The sequence below is a fragment of the Cyprinodon tularosa genome, unplaced genomic scaffold, assembly GCF_016077235.1.
Source record: "Cyprinodon tularosa strain WSP-4 unplaced genomic scaffold, ASM1607723v1 ctg78, whole genome shotgun sequence".
NCBI lineage: Eukaryota > Metazoa > Chordata > Actinopteri > Cyprinodontiformes > Cyprinodontidae > Cyprinodon > Cyprinodon tularosa.
Genome location: NW_024039540.1, coordinates 1,919,704 through 1,936,317, shown reverse-complemented (window position 1 = coordinate 1,936,317; position 16,614 = coordinate 1,919,704). Strand labels below are relative to the sequence as shown.

General features: G+C 39.9%; 1 protein-coding gene across 2 annotated transcripts in view; it reads left to right on the top strand.

Moving 5' to 3' along the window:
- Positions 1-16,094, top strand: part of LOC119773720 (AP-2 complex subunit alpha-2) — a 46,496-nt gene extending 30,402 nt beyond the window's left edge. Inside the window, exons 14-23 of one of the 2 annotated variants that reach the window (XM_038270840.1) lie at positions 2,876-3,040; positions 4,061-4,150; positions 4,601-4,734; positions 5,079-5,161; positions 5,310-5,399; positions 8,045-8,168; positions 9,811-9,927; positions 11,429-11,498; positions 12,577-12,711; positions 15,487-16,094. In XM_038270840.1, coding sequence (XP_038126768.1) covers positions 2,876-3,040; positions 4,061-4,150; positions 4,601-4,734; positions 5,079-5,161; positions 5,310-5,399; positions 8,045-8,168; positions 9,811-9,927; positions 11,429-11,498; positions 12,577-12,711; positions 15,487-15,564 — 1,086 coding nt within the window. In that variant the 3' untranslated portion in view covers positions 15,565-16,094. The remainder of the gene's footprint in view (positions 1-2,875; positions 3,041-4,060; positions 4,151-4,600; positions 4,735-5,078; positions 5,162-5,309; positions 5,400-8,044; positions 8,169-9,810; positions 9,928-11,428; positions 11,499-12,576; positions 12,712-15,486) is intronic. The other variant, XM_038270842.1, reaches the window with a different exon arrangement.
- Positions 16,095-16,614: the final 520 nt, after the last annotated feature.

The following is a 16,614-nucleotide window of genomic DNA, read 5'->3' as shown; positions in this document are numbered from 1 at the left end:
CTGCTGCGTCCGGTTCACACCGATGTCGAGCGGTTGAACAGCGAGCACAGCGTTAATTTGTTTCCCCATGTTTTTCACATCAGCTGTGAGATGGGCACGCATGGAGTTACATATTAACAGCGATGGTGATGAGTGGAAAAAAAAACACCTGGTCTCCTTACATTCAGCCACTCTTTCATCATCTCCTCAATGAGGTGGTCTCAAAAGTCGCAGTTACAACACACATAGGGCGCACCGCACCAAAGGGCGCACCGCACATTTTGAGGGAAAAAAAAGACGTTTAAGTGCGTCTTATAGTCGTGAAAATACGGTGAAAAGGAAATACTGCCATTTCAACATGTTCTAGAATCCAGAATCGTAGCCACGTTAATAACATTTGTAAGAAGCCAAACCATTTTTAAATTTGTCTAGATTTCGGTTAAATAAGTGGATTTGTGTTTGTGCCAATCGTTCACCTTTAGTAAGATGGCCGCCGGCGATGCCATCAGTTAAGCCACCATAAGAGTTCCAGCAATCATATAGATGTCTATGGTTAGGTCTGCCTCAAACTTTTTGTGCCCGTTATACATGAGATATGTGATGAAATAAACAAATGAGATTGGCTGAGGATCTACTGTTTATTTCGTTAGCTAGAGCTAACATTAGTTAACTCATAGTTCTGATATATCTGAGAAAAAGTTTTGATCCTGATGCTAATCGCTAACAGCCTCACTTAGAAACTGGAACTCTTTGTAGCATAGCTCTCCATCTGGGTTAGCATCTCCTAGCAGCAGCAGCAGAACAAATACCAGCTTTCCTCAGTCAACTCTCCCCTCCTCCTCCTCTTAATGGCGTCTTGTGATTTCCACATTCTCACCAAATTCAGCTCACACTGATTCATAGTGAAAAGGTTGAACATTACTAATGGCTATTTTTATCTGGACGGGGCTGGCGCTACAGGAAGAATGAACAAAATTACGACCTCTGTGTGACAATATTTTATTAACATTTATTAAAAAATAAACGTCTTACAGTATTTTTACCTTGTTATTTTTAACATTGAAAATACATATTTTGGATTAATTTAAAGCCTTTTTATCACCTACTCTTTATATTAGGTACATCCATTCCTCCGTTACCAGGTAAAGCGTTAAAAGTGACGACCCTGTAATTTAAGGGGACCAATTTGTTTGTGTGAAAGCCGAATAATTGTTGTTTACAGTAAAGAACCCAGTTAAGAACTGAGCATTATGTGTTAAAGGGGCTAAAGGTTTCATTATTATTTAATCCTTACATTTAGGCATCACTGCTTTTTGTGTCAACATATACACTATATTGCCAAAAGTATTTGCTCACCCATCCAAATTATTGGAATCAGGTGTTCCAATCACTTCCATGGCCACAGGTGTATAAATTCAAGCACCTAGGCATGCAGACTGTTTTTACAAACATTTGTGAAAGAATGGGTCGCTCTCAGGAGCTCAGTGAATTCCAGCGTGGAACTGTGATAGGATGCCACCTGTGCAACAAATCCAGTCGTGAAATTTCCTCGCTCCTAAATATTCCACAGTCAACTGTCAGCTGTATTATAAGAAAATGGAAGTGTTTGGGAACGACAGCAACTCAGCCACGAAGTGGTAGGCCACGTAAACTGACGGAGCGGGGTCAGCGGATGCTGAAGCGCATAGTGCGAAGAGGTCGCCAACTTTCTGCAGAGTCAATCACTACAGACCTCCAAACTTCATGTGGCCTTCAGATTAGCTCAAGAACAGTGCGCAGAGAGCTTCATGGAATGGGTTTCCATGGTCGAGCAGCTGCATCCAAGCCATACATCACCAAGTGCAATGCAAAGCGTCAGATGCGGTGGTGTAAAGCACGCCGCCACTGGACTCTAGAGCAGTGGAGACGCGTTCTCTGGAGTGACGAATCGCGCTTCTCCATCTGGCAATCTGATGGACGGGTCTGGGTTTGGCGGTTGCCAGGAGAACGGTACTTGTCTGACTGCATTGTGCCAAGTGTAAAGTTTGGTGGAGGGGGGATTATGGTGTGGGGTTGTTTTTCAGGAGCTGGGCTTGGCCCCTTAGTTCCAGTGAAAGGAACTCTGAATGCTTCAGCATACCAAGACATTTTGGACAATTCCATGCTCCCAACTTTGTGGGAACAGTTTGGAGCTGGCCCCTTCCTCTTCCAACATGACTGTGCACCAGTGCACAAAGCAAGGTCCATAAAGACATGGATGACAGAGTCTGGTGTGGATGAACTTGACTGGCCTGCACAGAGTCCTGACCTCAACCCGATAGAACACCTTTGGGATGAATTAGAGCGGAGACTGAGAGCCAGGCCTTCTCGTCCAACATCAGTGTGCGACCTCACAAATGCGCTTCTGGAAGAATGGTCAAAAATTCCCATAAACACACTCCTAAACCTTGTGGACAGCCTTCCCAGAAGAGTTGAAGCTGTTCTAGCTGCAAAGGGTGGACCGACGTCATATTGAACCCTATGGATTAGGAACGGGATGTCACTTAAGCTCATATGTGAGTCAAGGCAGGTGAGCAAATACTTTTGGCAATATAGTGTATTATAATTTGTACAATGAGAAAGGATGCTTGCCTTTGCACTTTTTGAACTGTTTTCAGCATTTAGTCTTGTAAAAAAAAAAAAACTGGCCTTATAGGTTGTTCAGATCTATCTTAATGTGAGGACAGCTCCTCCTGTTTACCCAAAATGTGTAGTTCTGTCTAAATAAATGTCAGTATTTTCTAGTAAGGGTTCTAACCACCACACCTCTCAGATTAAGAGGAAGAAAAATGTCTCAAAAGTGACATCATAAAACTGCAATTAGAGAATCTACTGCCAATTTCAACAATTGCCTGCATTGTTTTCTCTTTGCTCACAGGCCACAGTCTTAGAAGAAATGCCTCCATTCCCAGAGAGGGAGTCGTCCATCCTGGCTAAGCTGAAGAAGAAGAAGGGCTCCAGCAAACTGCCTGACATGGACGATTCCCGACGGACTGTCAACGGCAACGCCGAACACACTGAGGAGACCCAACCAGCTAGCAAGGTATCATAAATAAATCAAAGTATGTAAATACTTATTCTTAGGGACGGGAATCGAAAACTGGTTCCTGTGCAGAACCGGTTCCGTGTGTTCCAATTCCATGGCACCGTTCGGCAGCGCGCTTAACAATTCTCTTATCGATTCCAGGCAGCACCAGAGCCTAGGGCTCTGGGAAGCACGACTTAGGTCACGTTTTTAACACGTTACGCACACGGCATTCCATAAGCAGGCGTAAGTCTAGAAAAGGAAAACAAAAAAAATGGCGTCCCATCGGGTAAAGCAATCAAAACTTTGGCTTCATTTTAAGGAAAAAAAAGATGATAACAAGGTGATTTGGAATCACAGCAAAGTGGCAATTACATCCACATCCAACATGTAGAAAAAAACACCTGTGCACACAACATGGCATACTTTTTAACAAATGCCGTGTATTTGATGCTTCCGACCAGCATGGAAAGCAACTCTGGTGGTAAGTAGCTAGTTTTATATCACTGGCTGTGCTTAATGTGGTTCCTAGTAAATCATATGAGATTTCTGGAAATAAACCAATCTCCTACCTCTCTTTGGGGTTATTAAGGGAGTGTGCCTTTCTCATTAATCCAGCCCTTCATTGCTAGCATGTTTAATTACAACTACTGCTAGCTGGAATTCTTACACGATTCCAGCTATTGCAAACGATGTAACGAAACATGCTACCAAGTTGCTCCGCAGTTCAGGGAGCGAAAGAGAAAGGTGATGCTCTTTTATTTAAATCAGGGGGAGATGAGTTTATTTCGCAAAATTGTACAGTAATGCTTTTTCATTAAACGAATGCCTTCTCCATTACATGTAGATGACTGTGATGAGAATTGATAAGAGAATCGATAAGGAATCGAAATTGTGAGAATCTTATCAATTTCCAACCCTACTTATTCTAGATGCCCTCCTGAGCATCACTGGACTCCTTGATTTCCACCATTATCTTGTTTTCTCTATGCTTCTCAGTCTGTAGTTCTTCTCCTGTTTTTGCTTTCTGTCCATCAGACGTCTAATTTCCTGCTGGAAGACCTCATTTGCACAGACAGACCCCACCCCTCCTCCTGTAGCGCCACCATGCCCTTCACCCAAACCACGGTAGAATGCATGTGCAGATGCTTCAATGTCTCAATTTTGCATCTTCCTTCATGCATGAGAAACAACTTTAGAGAGGAGATATGGAGGAAAGGGACCAAGTTCTTTACATGATTGAAAACAACCTTTACAGAGATATAGAAGGTTGGCTTTAAGGCTGGCGCCCTTAAGGGTGACCCCTGAACCCTGGATGCAAGGGTTCCAGCGCTTTGCAACAAGTCATCCCTTTAGAACTTTGTTCCAGTTTCTCACAATAAAACCATAAACCTTTGTAGCCTAATTAGCAAGTAGTTTATAGGTAACAATAGGTTCAATAACGAGCATAAATCAATATCAATATCTGCAACAAGCTCACTGTGACACACTGCTGCTGGGAGGATAACCAGCCCTTAAGAATGCAGGCGATTTACCAATTCTGTGCAAAACTGTGATCTGATGATGTTCCTCCTGCAGAGTCCCAGCCTCGGCTTTAACGACGCACTGAATCTAAACTCCACCCCTTCATCAGGAGCCAGTCTGCTGGTGGACGTCTTCACTGACCTCTCTAATCCTGCTCCCACAGAAGGGTCAGATGAGCATTTTACCAGGTAAGGCTGTGATGATGATGAAAGCATGGGTGGGCTGTTAGGAGCGGAGACTGACGTACTCAACCTGGAAAGGTTCAGCTGGTAAATTTAACGGTCGCTAACAGCGTGCGAGGAGCTGGGGATCCACAGGAAGAAATTAGATGATTTACTGTCCACCTATAACTATTTTTATAAGTATTTGTTAATCGTTAATTAATGGCTGCAAGAATCCTAGTCCAGTTATCCTAGTCTGTTCAATTCAGTTCAGTTTATTTCTATAGCGCCAGTTGACAACAGATGTCATCTCAAGGCACTTTACAGTTATAAACAGTTATTTACATAAACTGTTAACTTTGACATTGCAGGTTTGTGTGTAAAAACAACGGTGTCATCTATGAGAACCAGCTTCTGCAGATTGGACTGAAGTCTGAGTACCGTCAGAACCTCGGTGAGCCTCTGCAAGTATGACTTATATACAGTTATGTTATATTTTTTAGGATGAATATTTTTAAACCTGTTTAAAATCTGAGTCAGTATAAAGATTGGAATATGGTCGGATGGGATAAGGAGGTGGTTTACTTCCTGTCTTCCTGCAGGTCGTATTTATGTTTTCTATGGCAACAAGACGTCCACACAGTTCCTAAGCTTCTCCACGTCGGTGACCAGTAATGACCTCCTCAGCACTCATATCCTCTCATCTACCTCACAGCTTCTTCCCTGCCTGGGGAAACCATACAAGCTTAAGCAGATATGTAATAAATAAGCTTCCTGTCCAATGTCTTTGATTACTGCTCGCTCTCTCTGAGAACGGTTCAGTAATCGTCTGCAGTGTCGGCATTTGTTTCCATTCAGTTTCAGTTTTTTAAATGTTTTCCCCTTTGATTGTAATTCCAGGGTTCTCCACAGCCCATTCTTTCAGTGTTTAGCTGTTACAGTCTTTAAATCAGCGAAATGACACCGATGTGGATCATATTAACCTGCTTGCTGCCCCCTGTGTTTTTAGAGAACACAGCAGCAGCATTTAGCATAAACGGCTGCAGGGTTCATTCAGGCTCACGCACCGTCTGTGAAGGCCTGAGCTGCATACTGAAGCGTGAATATAATTCGGTGATTCTGTAGTTTGACCCATCAAAGTAGAGATGCATCTTGAAGTTGCAGGACTCGCGCTGAGGTAGTGTAGATATGAGCTGTTCAAAACGAAAAAAGAACAGAAGCAAAAGGCAAAGTTAGACAAAATGCTAAAAGAAAAGAGATAAAGGCGATGGAGCAAAGAAGAAGAACAAAGATCACGATTATTGGGACGCATTCGCAAAGTCTGAAGCTGTTTTTTTTTCCCGTCCTCCCAATTAATGATGCCTTCCTCGTCCAGTTTTAAGCCTTGAACACAAAGGTTTTTAATCTCCGATCCGATTTTTTTCCATGTCAGGTTGACTACATATAGAGGCTTTGACTAGGCAGGGTGAGCAGATCTGTGCAGATTCTTTTCACTTTTGTCTCTGTTTTATACACAAATAGAAAAAAAATCCCCGCATTTGACTGATTATGAAAAGTTATTAAAAAGAAATAAACGATAATCAATAAAAACCCCATAGTGCAGCTATACAGCCAAGCCCCACTTAAAGCTACAGTGTGTAATAATTACAGGGATATACAGTCAGAAATGTAATATATTATACATAACTATGTTATTTATCATCATCTACGAGCTCAGCCTCTTAACCTTAATATTTGCGTTGCCTTAGAATTCGTTATTTATAATTACATAGGAGCGGGTCTCGCAGCCATGGAGGCAGACATCTTTGCGCTACGGCAGCCCAGAGCCAATAAACTAGCGATTGCGAGATCGCCCATTACAATAACATGCTGCGTGATGATGCTGTTACTCTCCAGTATACTTATTCAGCAACGTCCTTGACGTTTCACAGGTAATGATTCAGTAATTTTCTGTAAAATAATTTTCTGGATATATACCTCGGTTACTTCTCTCCGGCTCCTTTGGAGATCTTCAAGCTTTTCCTCCTCTTCTCTAGTCACCCCGCTGGCACCCCTCCATCGCCTGGCCCTGGCTGCACGCCCACCCCGGCCTCTCTGCCCTCTTCCTCGCCCTCTTCCTCTCCCTCATCCTCGCCTTGTAACCCCCGTGCCACAAACAAGACTTGGACTCTGTAAACGGGGAATATATATTCTTCCAGCGAACACAATCTCGCTGTTAAACTAATGACTACAATTGTTTATATCACCATGCAAAGCAGCTCACCAAAACGTCAAAACGATGTAGAAAAAATAACGGGTATATTTATTATCTTAACCTCATCACTTAACAAACCTCATCACTTGAGAAGGTAGGTGATGCGGACGTCGTGGAAGACATTTTGTCCCGTAACGCTCGCCGTACTGTTGGGGGGGGGGAGAAGCGGTGGGGGGGAGATGTTCATGTTGCTGCGGTCTGCAGTCTGGACGTTAGATGTCGCTGGAAATTATACACTGTAGCTTTAACGAGTCTGTGTAGCATCTCAAAAATAATTGACGGATTAATTGATTTGAAAAATAATCATTAGCTGCAATTTTATTGATTGTTTTTGCAAGAGACTCCATGTGACTTTAAAATTGACTGTTTCCCCCGTGCGATTAACAGTTTTTATTTCGTATTTTCCCCCAAAGCGGATGCGTTTTACTTTGTAATCGCGTCTCTCTTCCAGTCAGACCCATGAATTGCTGCTGAATTGCTGCGTAGTCCGACTAAAATAGACCTGGGCTCTGTCTCAGTCTGACCTAAGGAAAGCTCTCTCGCAGAAAATCGTGTCGGTTGTGATCGTCCCCGTTGACTTTCAATGAGCGCTAAACGCTACGACCTCGTCAGACACAATTTCCTGTTGAATCGGATGCAAAATCGTATTCGGTGTATTATGGTCTGTACTCATTTCAGCAAATCTCCTAACAGATTAATCACCGCTCTGCTCTTTAACCAAAAGCTGATTAGTTTGGGTTAAACCTGGAAGGAGAAAGATATCAGTTCATTTATTCACAGTTCAGTATCAATTGACTTTAAGGTTTATTTAGTGTTTTCATGTTTTTCTTTTCTCCATAATAATCATTAATTTCTCACAAATATTAATAAATGCGCTGGTACACCACGGCCACTCATGTTCATCAGAAGATCAATAGATATCTAAACCACATCAACGATATTTAATAAGAAAATCAATCAAAGTCAGTTGCGAGGATCCTAGCAATCCCAGCTCCAGTTCAATCCAGATGGATGGATGGGATGGAGAGGAATGCAGCGGGTCTCTGTGTGACAGTGGGTAGAATCCTTGACCAGCAGCTCCACAGCTGAACGTTCAGGTGAAGCCTGTGGATCCGCTCATCGAGGCCGGAGCTCAGCTCCAGCAGATCCTGAACATTGAGTGTGTGTCGGATTTCTCAGAGGCTCCTGTGCTCAACATTCAGTTCAGGTTAGTGATAAAGTTCATCTGGGATTTTTTTAACGCTTGGTTTTCCTGTCTATCACCTACGTGCAAAACATCTGGAGTTTTGTGAATTTAATGTTGCAATGAAATAATTTTTTATTTTATTTTTTGTCAACAGAAATTAAAAAAAAAGAAAAGGGAATCCAGTAATAAAACCTGGAAACTCAGGGTTTCCGTGGGTCATTAAAAATCATTAAAAGTCATTCAATGTTTTTTTTGTTTAAAACGAAGGCCTTAATTGGCATTAAAATTCTTTCAATGTGATTATCTCTGCATTTATAGGACCAGACTAGAGAGTTGTTTTTTGTTCTATTCTGAAAATAAAGTTGCAACATTATGAGAATATAGTCGTACAATTACGAGAAACAAGTTGTATTTTATGAACACGCTTGCAAGAAGCACTTTCTTCCCTAAAATGAGGAATGCCGAGCATCATGTGAAGTTATACTTTGGCATCGGTTTGACAAATAAGAAAATCAAATTTGGCATAATGTCAAAGCGTACTCAGGTTGTTGATTGGTGGAGCTGGTCGCCCATAATATGCTGGGCGGAGCTCAATTCTTTTTTCTGAAACGGGTTGTATGATGACTTCATTCTCGTAATATTAAGACTTTTTTCTCGTAATGTTAAGACTTTGCTCTCAAGATAAAAAATAAAATGAAAATCTCTAACCTGGCCCAAATACTCCGTCATAGCATTTAAAATGCTTTATTTAAAAAAGAAAAAAAGGTTTATAAAAACAATTTCGTCAGATATACGTAATATACGCGATATATTGGTTCGGAACTGCTTCCGGTTGATCGTAAAGCCATATGCCTGGAAAAGAACCTGAGGTGGAGAAAAAAATGGAGAATGGGGAAAAAGCAAATAATAAAAAAAAATTGGCTGGAAAACAAGGAAATGGAGACATGGCTGCAGCCTGTCGACGGTAAAGATGACGAAACATTTTGCCCTGTTTATTTGAGAGTCATGGGTACTTGTTGAAATTAATTATTATTGTTAAAATGATTTCTAAGAGCATTAAAGACATTAAATTAGAGTTATTCTTTCCTGTATAAAGCCCATCTTAATAAAAAAAAAATTTATGAGAGTAACTTTGATGTTTTCTCAAATTTTGTGTTTTTAGAACAATTTTAAATCTTACTTTATCAAATTACTTCATGGTTTTTGTAAAGTTATTTCCCCCCCCTATTTTTGTTTTATGAGATTTTTACGTATTGCATTATTTCAAATTGGGTTTTCCAGATCACATTCTCTGCACCTCTGGAGGCGGGGCTTCCTGTGGACTGGGGGCCAAAGACACATTTCTATTGGTCTGCTGGATGTTGGCAACAACAGTTTTACTGCTGTGTTTGTTTTGGGGTTTGAAAAGAAGAGAATGTGACTGAATAACGCAGCTTGAATAGAATTCAAATAGGAAAAAAAATTGAATATGAGAAAAATTAGAAATCAGGGGAAAAAAAAAGTTTACATTTAAATCTAAAAAAAAAAAACACAAAGTATTTCTACAAAACTTTTAGTTTTATTTCTGGATTGTTTTTTATCATTCATAAAACATATTTTTTTCCTGCAACAATAATGTCATAAAATTCCCTCCCTAAACTGTCTGCTTTATGTGCAAGAACAGATACGGCGGAACGTTGCAGAACATCACAGTCAAACTGCCTGTGATGCTTAATAAGTTTTTCCAGCCCACTGAGATGACGTCCCAGGACTTCTTCCAACGTTGGAAGCAGCTCGGAGCGTAAGCCTGAATCCTCCAATCCTTCACAGAATAAATCAAACCGTTTTAGGTTCCAGGTGTCGCTTTACTACCAAAGCGTATTGCCTTCACCAAAGAAAAAACTAATCACACAGCTTATCTCATAATTACCAGATCAGTATCTGATAATTATGATAAAATATATCATAATAACGAGATCTTCTCTATATATTTGGTCATGATTAGTTGAGCCAGTAATGAAGCATCTCTCAGAAAACTGGTCTTCATGATTACTACTTAAAAATATCTGCATGTGTTCCTCTGAACAGTTCTCTGTACCGAGGTCTGACCTGATAAGTGTTGAACTTCCTGCTCCTTCATCAATAAAGTACCCAGCTCTAACCCGGGGATTGCTACTTGTGGTGTAAGCATGCAGCCTTATGACCGTACGCCAAAATCCTTCAACAGCTCCATTAAAACAGATTCCGTATGGTTTTAGTTTTTCATATGAATCGACATGAAGCTAGGACCTGGTCGTTTTAAATGATTCTGAAGCCTCAGCTGTATTCTTTGAGGATCTAGATCAGGGGTCACCAATATTTATCCGTATTTATTTTTGATTCTGTTCATGGTGGAGAATCCTACTTCACAGTAGCAGGTTGAGCCAAACATCCTCTAAATGTTCAGGGTCATCTTTGAGCACCATTTCACTTTTCTTTCACCAGTTCACCACAGTTCTTCCAGCAGTCCACACTTTCTCTGCTCTCTTTTTCTCATTGTCTTCTCCTTCTTTCCCATCGCCCGGCTTGCCACAGGTTTGCCTGCTGTGTCTAAAAGTAGCAGCAGCAGCAGCAACCCAGACTGACAGCAAGTGAAATTAGACACTGTCATCAGACAACATGCGGTATAAATGTTTTAAATCAGGTTGGGTCCTGATTAGCCAACAGGTGGTTCTGGATCCGGACCTCAGTCCGCTATTCCGTGACCTCTGATGTAGGATTTTGAGAAGGCCTCAGTGGACAGTTCTTTGGGACGACACCAAGCCAGCTGGGATGCATTTCAGATGCATCCATTTATAACCATTAAGCATCCTGTGCTGGTTTAATTGCTCCTGCAGGAACAGTGTGACTGCCAGTAAGTCAGAGTAGAGTGGGCTTTTTCACCTAAACAATCCTAAGGATTTGCTGCGCAATGCTGAAAAACTAAAACTAATTCCATCCACATTATTTCCCATTGTCGCATACCTAAATGGAAATAAAAACATATTAAATTTGATAACCCACTCATTGTTTAGGTTTCATGTAGCGTAGCTCAGCAATGCAATGACTGTCCTTCCTGATCTCCTAAATGTGATATATTATCTCTAAATTATGAGAACAGAAGCTCTTAATTATGAGAAAAGCTGTCCGATTAATTTTTCTTTGGTGAATGCAATACGCTTCTGTACTTTACCTCATAAGGTTTGTGTTTTAAAAGTTGAAGTAATTGAAAACCTTTCTTTGAAAGTTAAGGTTTTCTTTTTTGTTGTGTTTTTTGTGCTCAGCCCTCAACAAGAGGTGCAGAAAATCTTCAAAGCCAAAAACCAGATGGATACAGACGTTGCCAAAGCCAAGGTAAACAGGGAGACATTCAGTGTTAAATACTGCTGTTAAGATTAAACCCAAAAAAAAGAGGAAATGAGCACAAAACAGTCCAGTGTCTAGTTGTAGCACAGAGTGGTTTTATGGATACGGCAGAGCAAACATTTCACTTCTATCATTAATTTGCTCTACATCTATGTGTAAATCTATGTAAATGTTTTCATTTTTAAATTGAAAGTAATGTTCAATCATTTGATTCATCATTTTAAATATCCTAACTGGACATTTAAATATCAAATGGTGCATTTTCAATTTATTTATATCATTAATATTTTAATTATATAATAAATAAACTTGCATCTACTTATTTTAAGGTACATTTATTTGTTTTATAGGACATTTATATTAATGTATTTATTACAATTCTGCTCTTTCATGGATAAGATTACAAGGATGGTAAAAACCACCTGGCAACACCCACTTTTATTTTATATGTAAAATATAAATAATAAAGTAATAAGTGATGAAGGAAAAGAAATTCTTAATTATGTTACTGATCATAATAAAACATACACTGGAAAAACAATCTGGAAATAAGTACAAATTTCTTAAATCAAATGTATTTACCCTTAATTTTTTTAAGTAAATGAGATGATTTGCAAATTGAAATGTATTTGTACACTTAAAATAAGATAATTGGATAAAATGTGCTTGTAATAAGACAATGCAATAGTTTTTTTTTTTTTTTTTTATGTAAATTGTCTTGTTCCTTTGGCAAAGTGTCTCACTTACCACCTCCATTCAAGACAAAATGCACTTATTTTAAGAAAAAATTACTTATTTAGAGTTCAATGTTTTGCAGTGTAGCTGTACTAAAGAAGAGTGGAATAAATCATCATAATAAAGTAATAAATGTGCATCTCCTTTAAAACCCTTTGAATCTTCAGGGTATATACACCTAATTTAATATTTTTTTTTACTATTTATTGATAATTTTTCCAATCTGTAAGTGGAAACAAAAAGCAATCTCAGCCTAAATGAATCAGCAGCAGCTACTGGGGACAGGATCTTTCTGATGAAGGTTTCTCTTCCTTCTCTTTCCTCCCTTCAGCTGTTGGGCTTCGGCGTGGCTCTGCTGGACGGCGTGGATCCCAATCCTGCTAACTTCGTCGGGGCTGGAATCATCCACACTAAGACCACTCAGGTGGGCTGCCTGCTCAGGCTGGAGCCCAACACACAAGCACAGGTAAAACTCTCTCCTCTCGCCACAGAGATCAATGTTTGAAACAAGGACACAGAGCTGGAGTGGAAGTCCCATTTATTTATGTTTTTTAATTGGACCAAATGGCTTTCCATACTGCGGGACCATCATGACGGACCTAAAAAGCAGTGCTCGTTGGTAAAAGACACCGGAAAAAGCGGTGAAATTTTGGAAAATGGGCACTTTTAGCAGGCAAATTTTAATCTTAACATGATAATTAGATGGGAATAGTGGCACTCTTGGCTTGCCATAGTTTGCTCATTTGCTTCACCGCTCAAAGTCGAAATGGCTCCACGCTCGCTCAAATTTTTCTTCATAAAATGATTTCTTCCCTCCGCTATGAGATTGCAGGTTGAAAATGGAATGAGTATTTTTAGTCTTAAAATAAGATAATTCGATAACATGCACTTGAAATAAGACAATGCAATCTGTTTTCTCATTTTAAATGTAAATTGTCTTCTTTTAAAAAAAAAAACTTTTTGCAGTGTGAACATTTCGGATGATGTCACACTAGAAAAACGATCTAGAAATAATGTACAAATTTAGCAAATGAAGTGTATTTACCCTTAATTTGAGTAGATAAATGAAGTCCTCTGCCAATGAAATTAACAGTTTTCCTCTTGAAATAAGATAATTAGATCAAATGCACTTAAAATACAATTATGTTTTCCTATTTTAAGTGTAAATTGTCTTGTTCCATTGGCAAAATGTCTCTTTACCTCCCTTATCCAAGAACAAATGAACTTATTTTAAGAAAAAATGACTTATCTAGATTTAGATTTATTTCCAGTGCAGTTTAATAAAGTAAATGCAAAAGGCATAAAAAAAATAAGAAAAAGTCATAAAACATTTTTTAAAGGTGTGTAAAAGCGTTCTTTAGTGATTTAAGGATAGAAATAAGTAATTTTAGTTCTATAATTAAATTGTTTATGGAAACCTGGATGTACAGGTGCTGGTCATAAAATTAGAATATCATGAAAAAGTAGATTGATTTCAGTAATTCCATTTAAAAAGTGAAACTTGTATATTATATTCATACATTACATACAAACTCATATATTTCAGATGTTTATTTTGTTTAATTTTGATGATTACAAATGACAACAAATGAAAATCTCAAATTCATCATATCAGAAAATTAGAATATTGTGAAAAGGTTCAAAATTGATGGCCCCTGGTGCCACACTCTAATCAGCTAATTAACTCAAACCACCTGCAAAAGCCTTTAAATGGTCTTTCAGTCTAGTTCTATAGGCTACACAATCATGGGGAAGACTGCTGACTTGACAGTTGTCCAAAAGACGACCATCGACACCTTGCACAAGGAGGGCAAGACACAAAAGGTCATCGCTAAAGAGGCTGGCTGTTCACAGAGCTCAGTGTCCAAGCACATTAATAGAGAGGCGAAGGGAAGGAAAAGATGTGGTCGAAAAAAGTGTACAAGCAAGAGAGATAACCGCACCCTGGAGAGGATTGTGAAACAAAACCCATTCAAAAATGTGGGGGAGATTCACAAAGAGTGGACTGCAGCTGGAGTGAGTGCTTCAAGAACCACCACACACAGACGTATGAAAGACATGGGTTTCTGCTGTCGCATTCCTTGTGTCAAGCCACTCTTGAACCACAGACAGCGTCAGAAGCGTCTAAAGAGAAACAGGACTGGACTGCTGGTGAGTGGTCCAAAGTCATGTTCTCTGATGAAAGTAAATTTTGCATTTCCTTTGGAAATCAAGGTCCCAGAGTCTGGAGGAAAAGAAGAGAGGCACTTCATCCACGTTGCTTGAAGTCCAGTGTAAAGTTTCCACAGTCAGTGATGGTTTGGGGTGCCATGTCATCTGCTGGTGTTGGTCCATTGTGTTTTCTGAGGTCCAGGGTCAACGCAGCCACATACCAGGAAGTTTTAGAGCACTTCATGCTTCCTGCAGCTGACCAACTTTTTGGAGATGCAGATTTCATTTTCCAACAGGACTTGGCACCTGCACACAGTGCCAAAGCTACCAGTACCTGGTTGAAGGACCATGGTATCCCTGTTCTTAATTGGCCAGCAAACTCTCCTGACCTTAACCCCATAGAAAATCTATGGGGTATTGTGAAGAAGAAGATGCAATACACCAAACCCAACAATTCAGAAGAGCTAAAAGCCACTATTAGAGCAACCTGGGCTATCATAACACCTGAGCAGTGCCACAGACTGATCGACTCCATGCCACGCCGCATTGCTGCAGTAATACAGGCCAAAGGAGGCCCAACTAAATACTGAGTGCTGTACATGCTCATACTTTTCATGTTCATACTTTTCATTTGGCCAACATTTCTATAAATCCTTTGTTTTTATTGGTCTTCAGTAATATTCTAATTTTCTGATATGATGAATTTGAGATTTTCATTTGTTGTCATTTGTAATCATCAAAATTAAACAAAATAAACATCTGAAATATATGAGTTTGTATGTAATGTATGAATATAATATACAAGTTTCACTTTTTAAATGGAATTACTGAAATCAATCTACTTTTTCATGATATTCTAATTTTATGACCAGCACCTGTATATCAGGATGCTCATGGTACGATGGATCGTGCTTCCGGGGCGGATCAGCTAGTGACACGAGGCGCTCTGCCTCTGTAATATTCATCGGTTTGTTTTTAAGCCGTTCCCTTTTAGTCGCTCTGTCTGATAAAATCCAACAGAAATGCATGGATCAGACGTCTGTCTCCATCAGAGATGCTGTAACTGGTCTCTCCGTGTGTTTTTTTCCAGATGTACCGCCTCACCCTGCGGACCAGTAAGGAGTCTGTATCTCAGCGGCTGTGTGAGCTGCTCTCAGAACAGTTTTAGACCCACATGGATTCTTTTACACTTTTCTTACTTCACATCAGAAATGTCATATTGTACAGTGAACGTGTTGTTTTACTTGCTTCTTATCTGAACTGATTAGTATTTATTTATTTTTTTGCACAAAGCTCCATTGAAGCCTGACTGCTTTAAAGCTTCCAGTGTTTGTGTCCCACTGAGCCTCATCCTGCTGCTGCTTGGTGATGAGGAGGAGTTTCTGCTTCTGGAGATCCTCCATCTTTGTTCTGTGGCGTTAAACTCGGCTGTTACACGATCGCTCTGCACTCGGTGCCTTAAAGGAACGGATCACATCAGAAGCCAGGACAGTTCAACATTTTTTTAAAACAGGAGGAACGTTTGTTCAGAGAAAATCCTCAGTTTTGTTTCCTGTTTGGGAATCTTTGGTGACCCAGAATATTTTCTAATTATTAAACTAAGACTCAGATGTTTGTAAAACGGCTTGAGATCAAACAAGATGGAGGCCTGTTTCTCTATGGGATCAATAATTATTAAAAAAATTCAGACTTTTTGAAGATGGGTTCTATTGGGAAGTTTTGAGCAGTCAGTATTTTGCCTGCAGGTTTCCGTAGTATTGACCAGAGGCAGGAAGTCCGCCGCCTTAACGGCTCCACTGAACCCCGACTGGTTCATCCACAAAAGCCGCCTGCACCCAGAGCTGATGGGAAAACACTAACAAAGAAAGGCTGCATATTTATGCTATTGATGCATCGATTTCCAATCTAACCTCACTGATCAACATCAGTACCTGTGGAGCAATCAAAACTTCTCTAATATCAACCAAAGTTTAGAGCAATGACAGGAGGATTTTCAGACTTGTCGAAATATCGATCTAATAAAGTTCAGGAAATCGAGGCTGATCGGCCGATTCAATCGGTGCGCTTATAATTTATATTTTTAGTTCTGTCTGCTGCTTCCAGCTGCTTGTTTCTGATCCCAAAGCTACCGAATCGCTGCCTTTTGCTTCTGAGGAAATGATGCTAGCAAACATCTGGGAATATTTTTAGGTGATAAAAGTTAAAACAGATTAAAGCT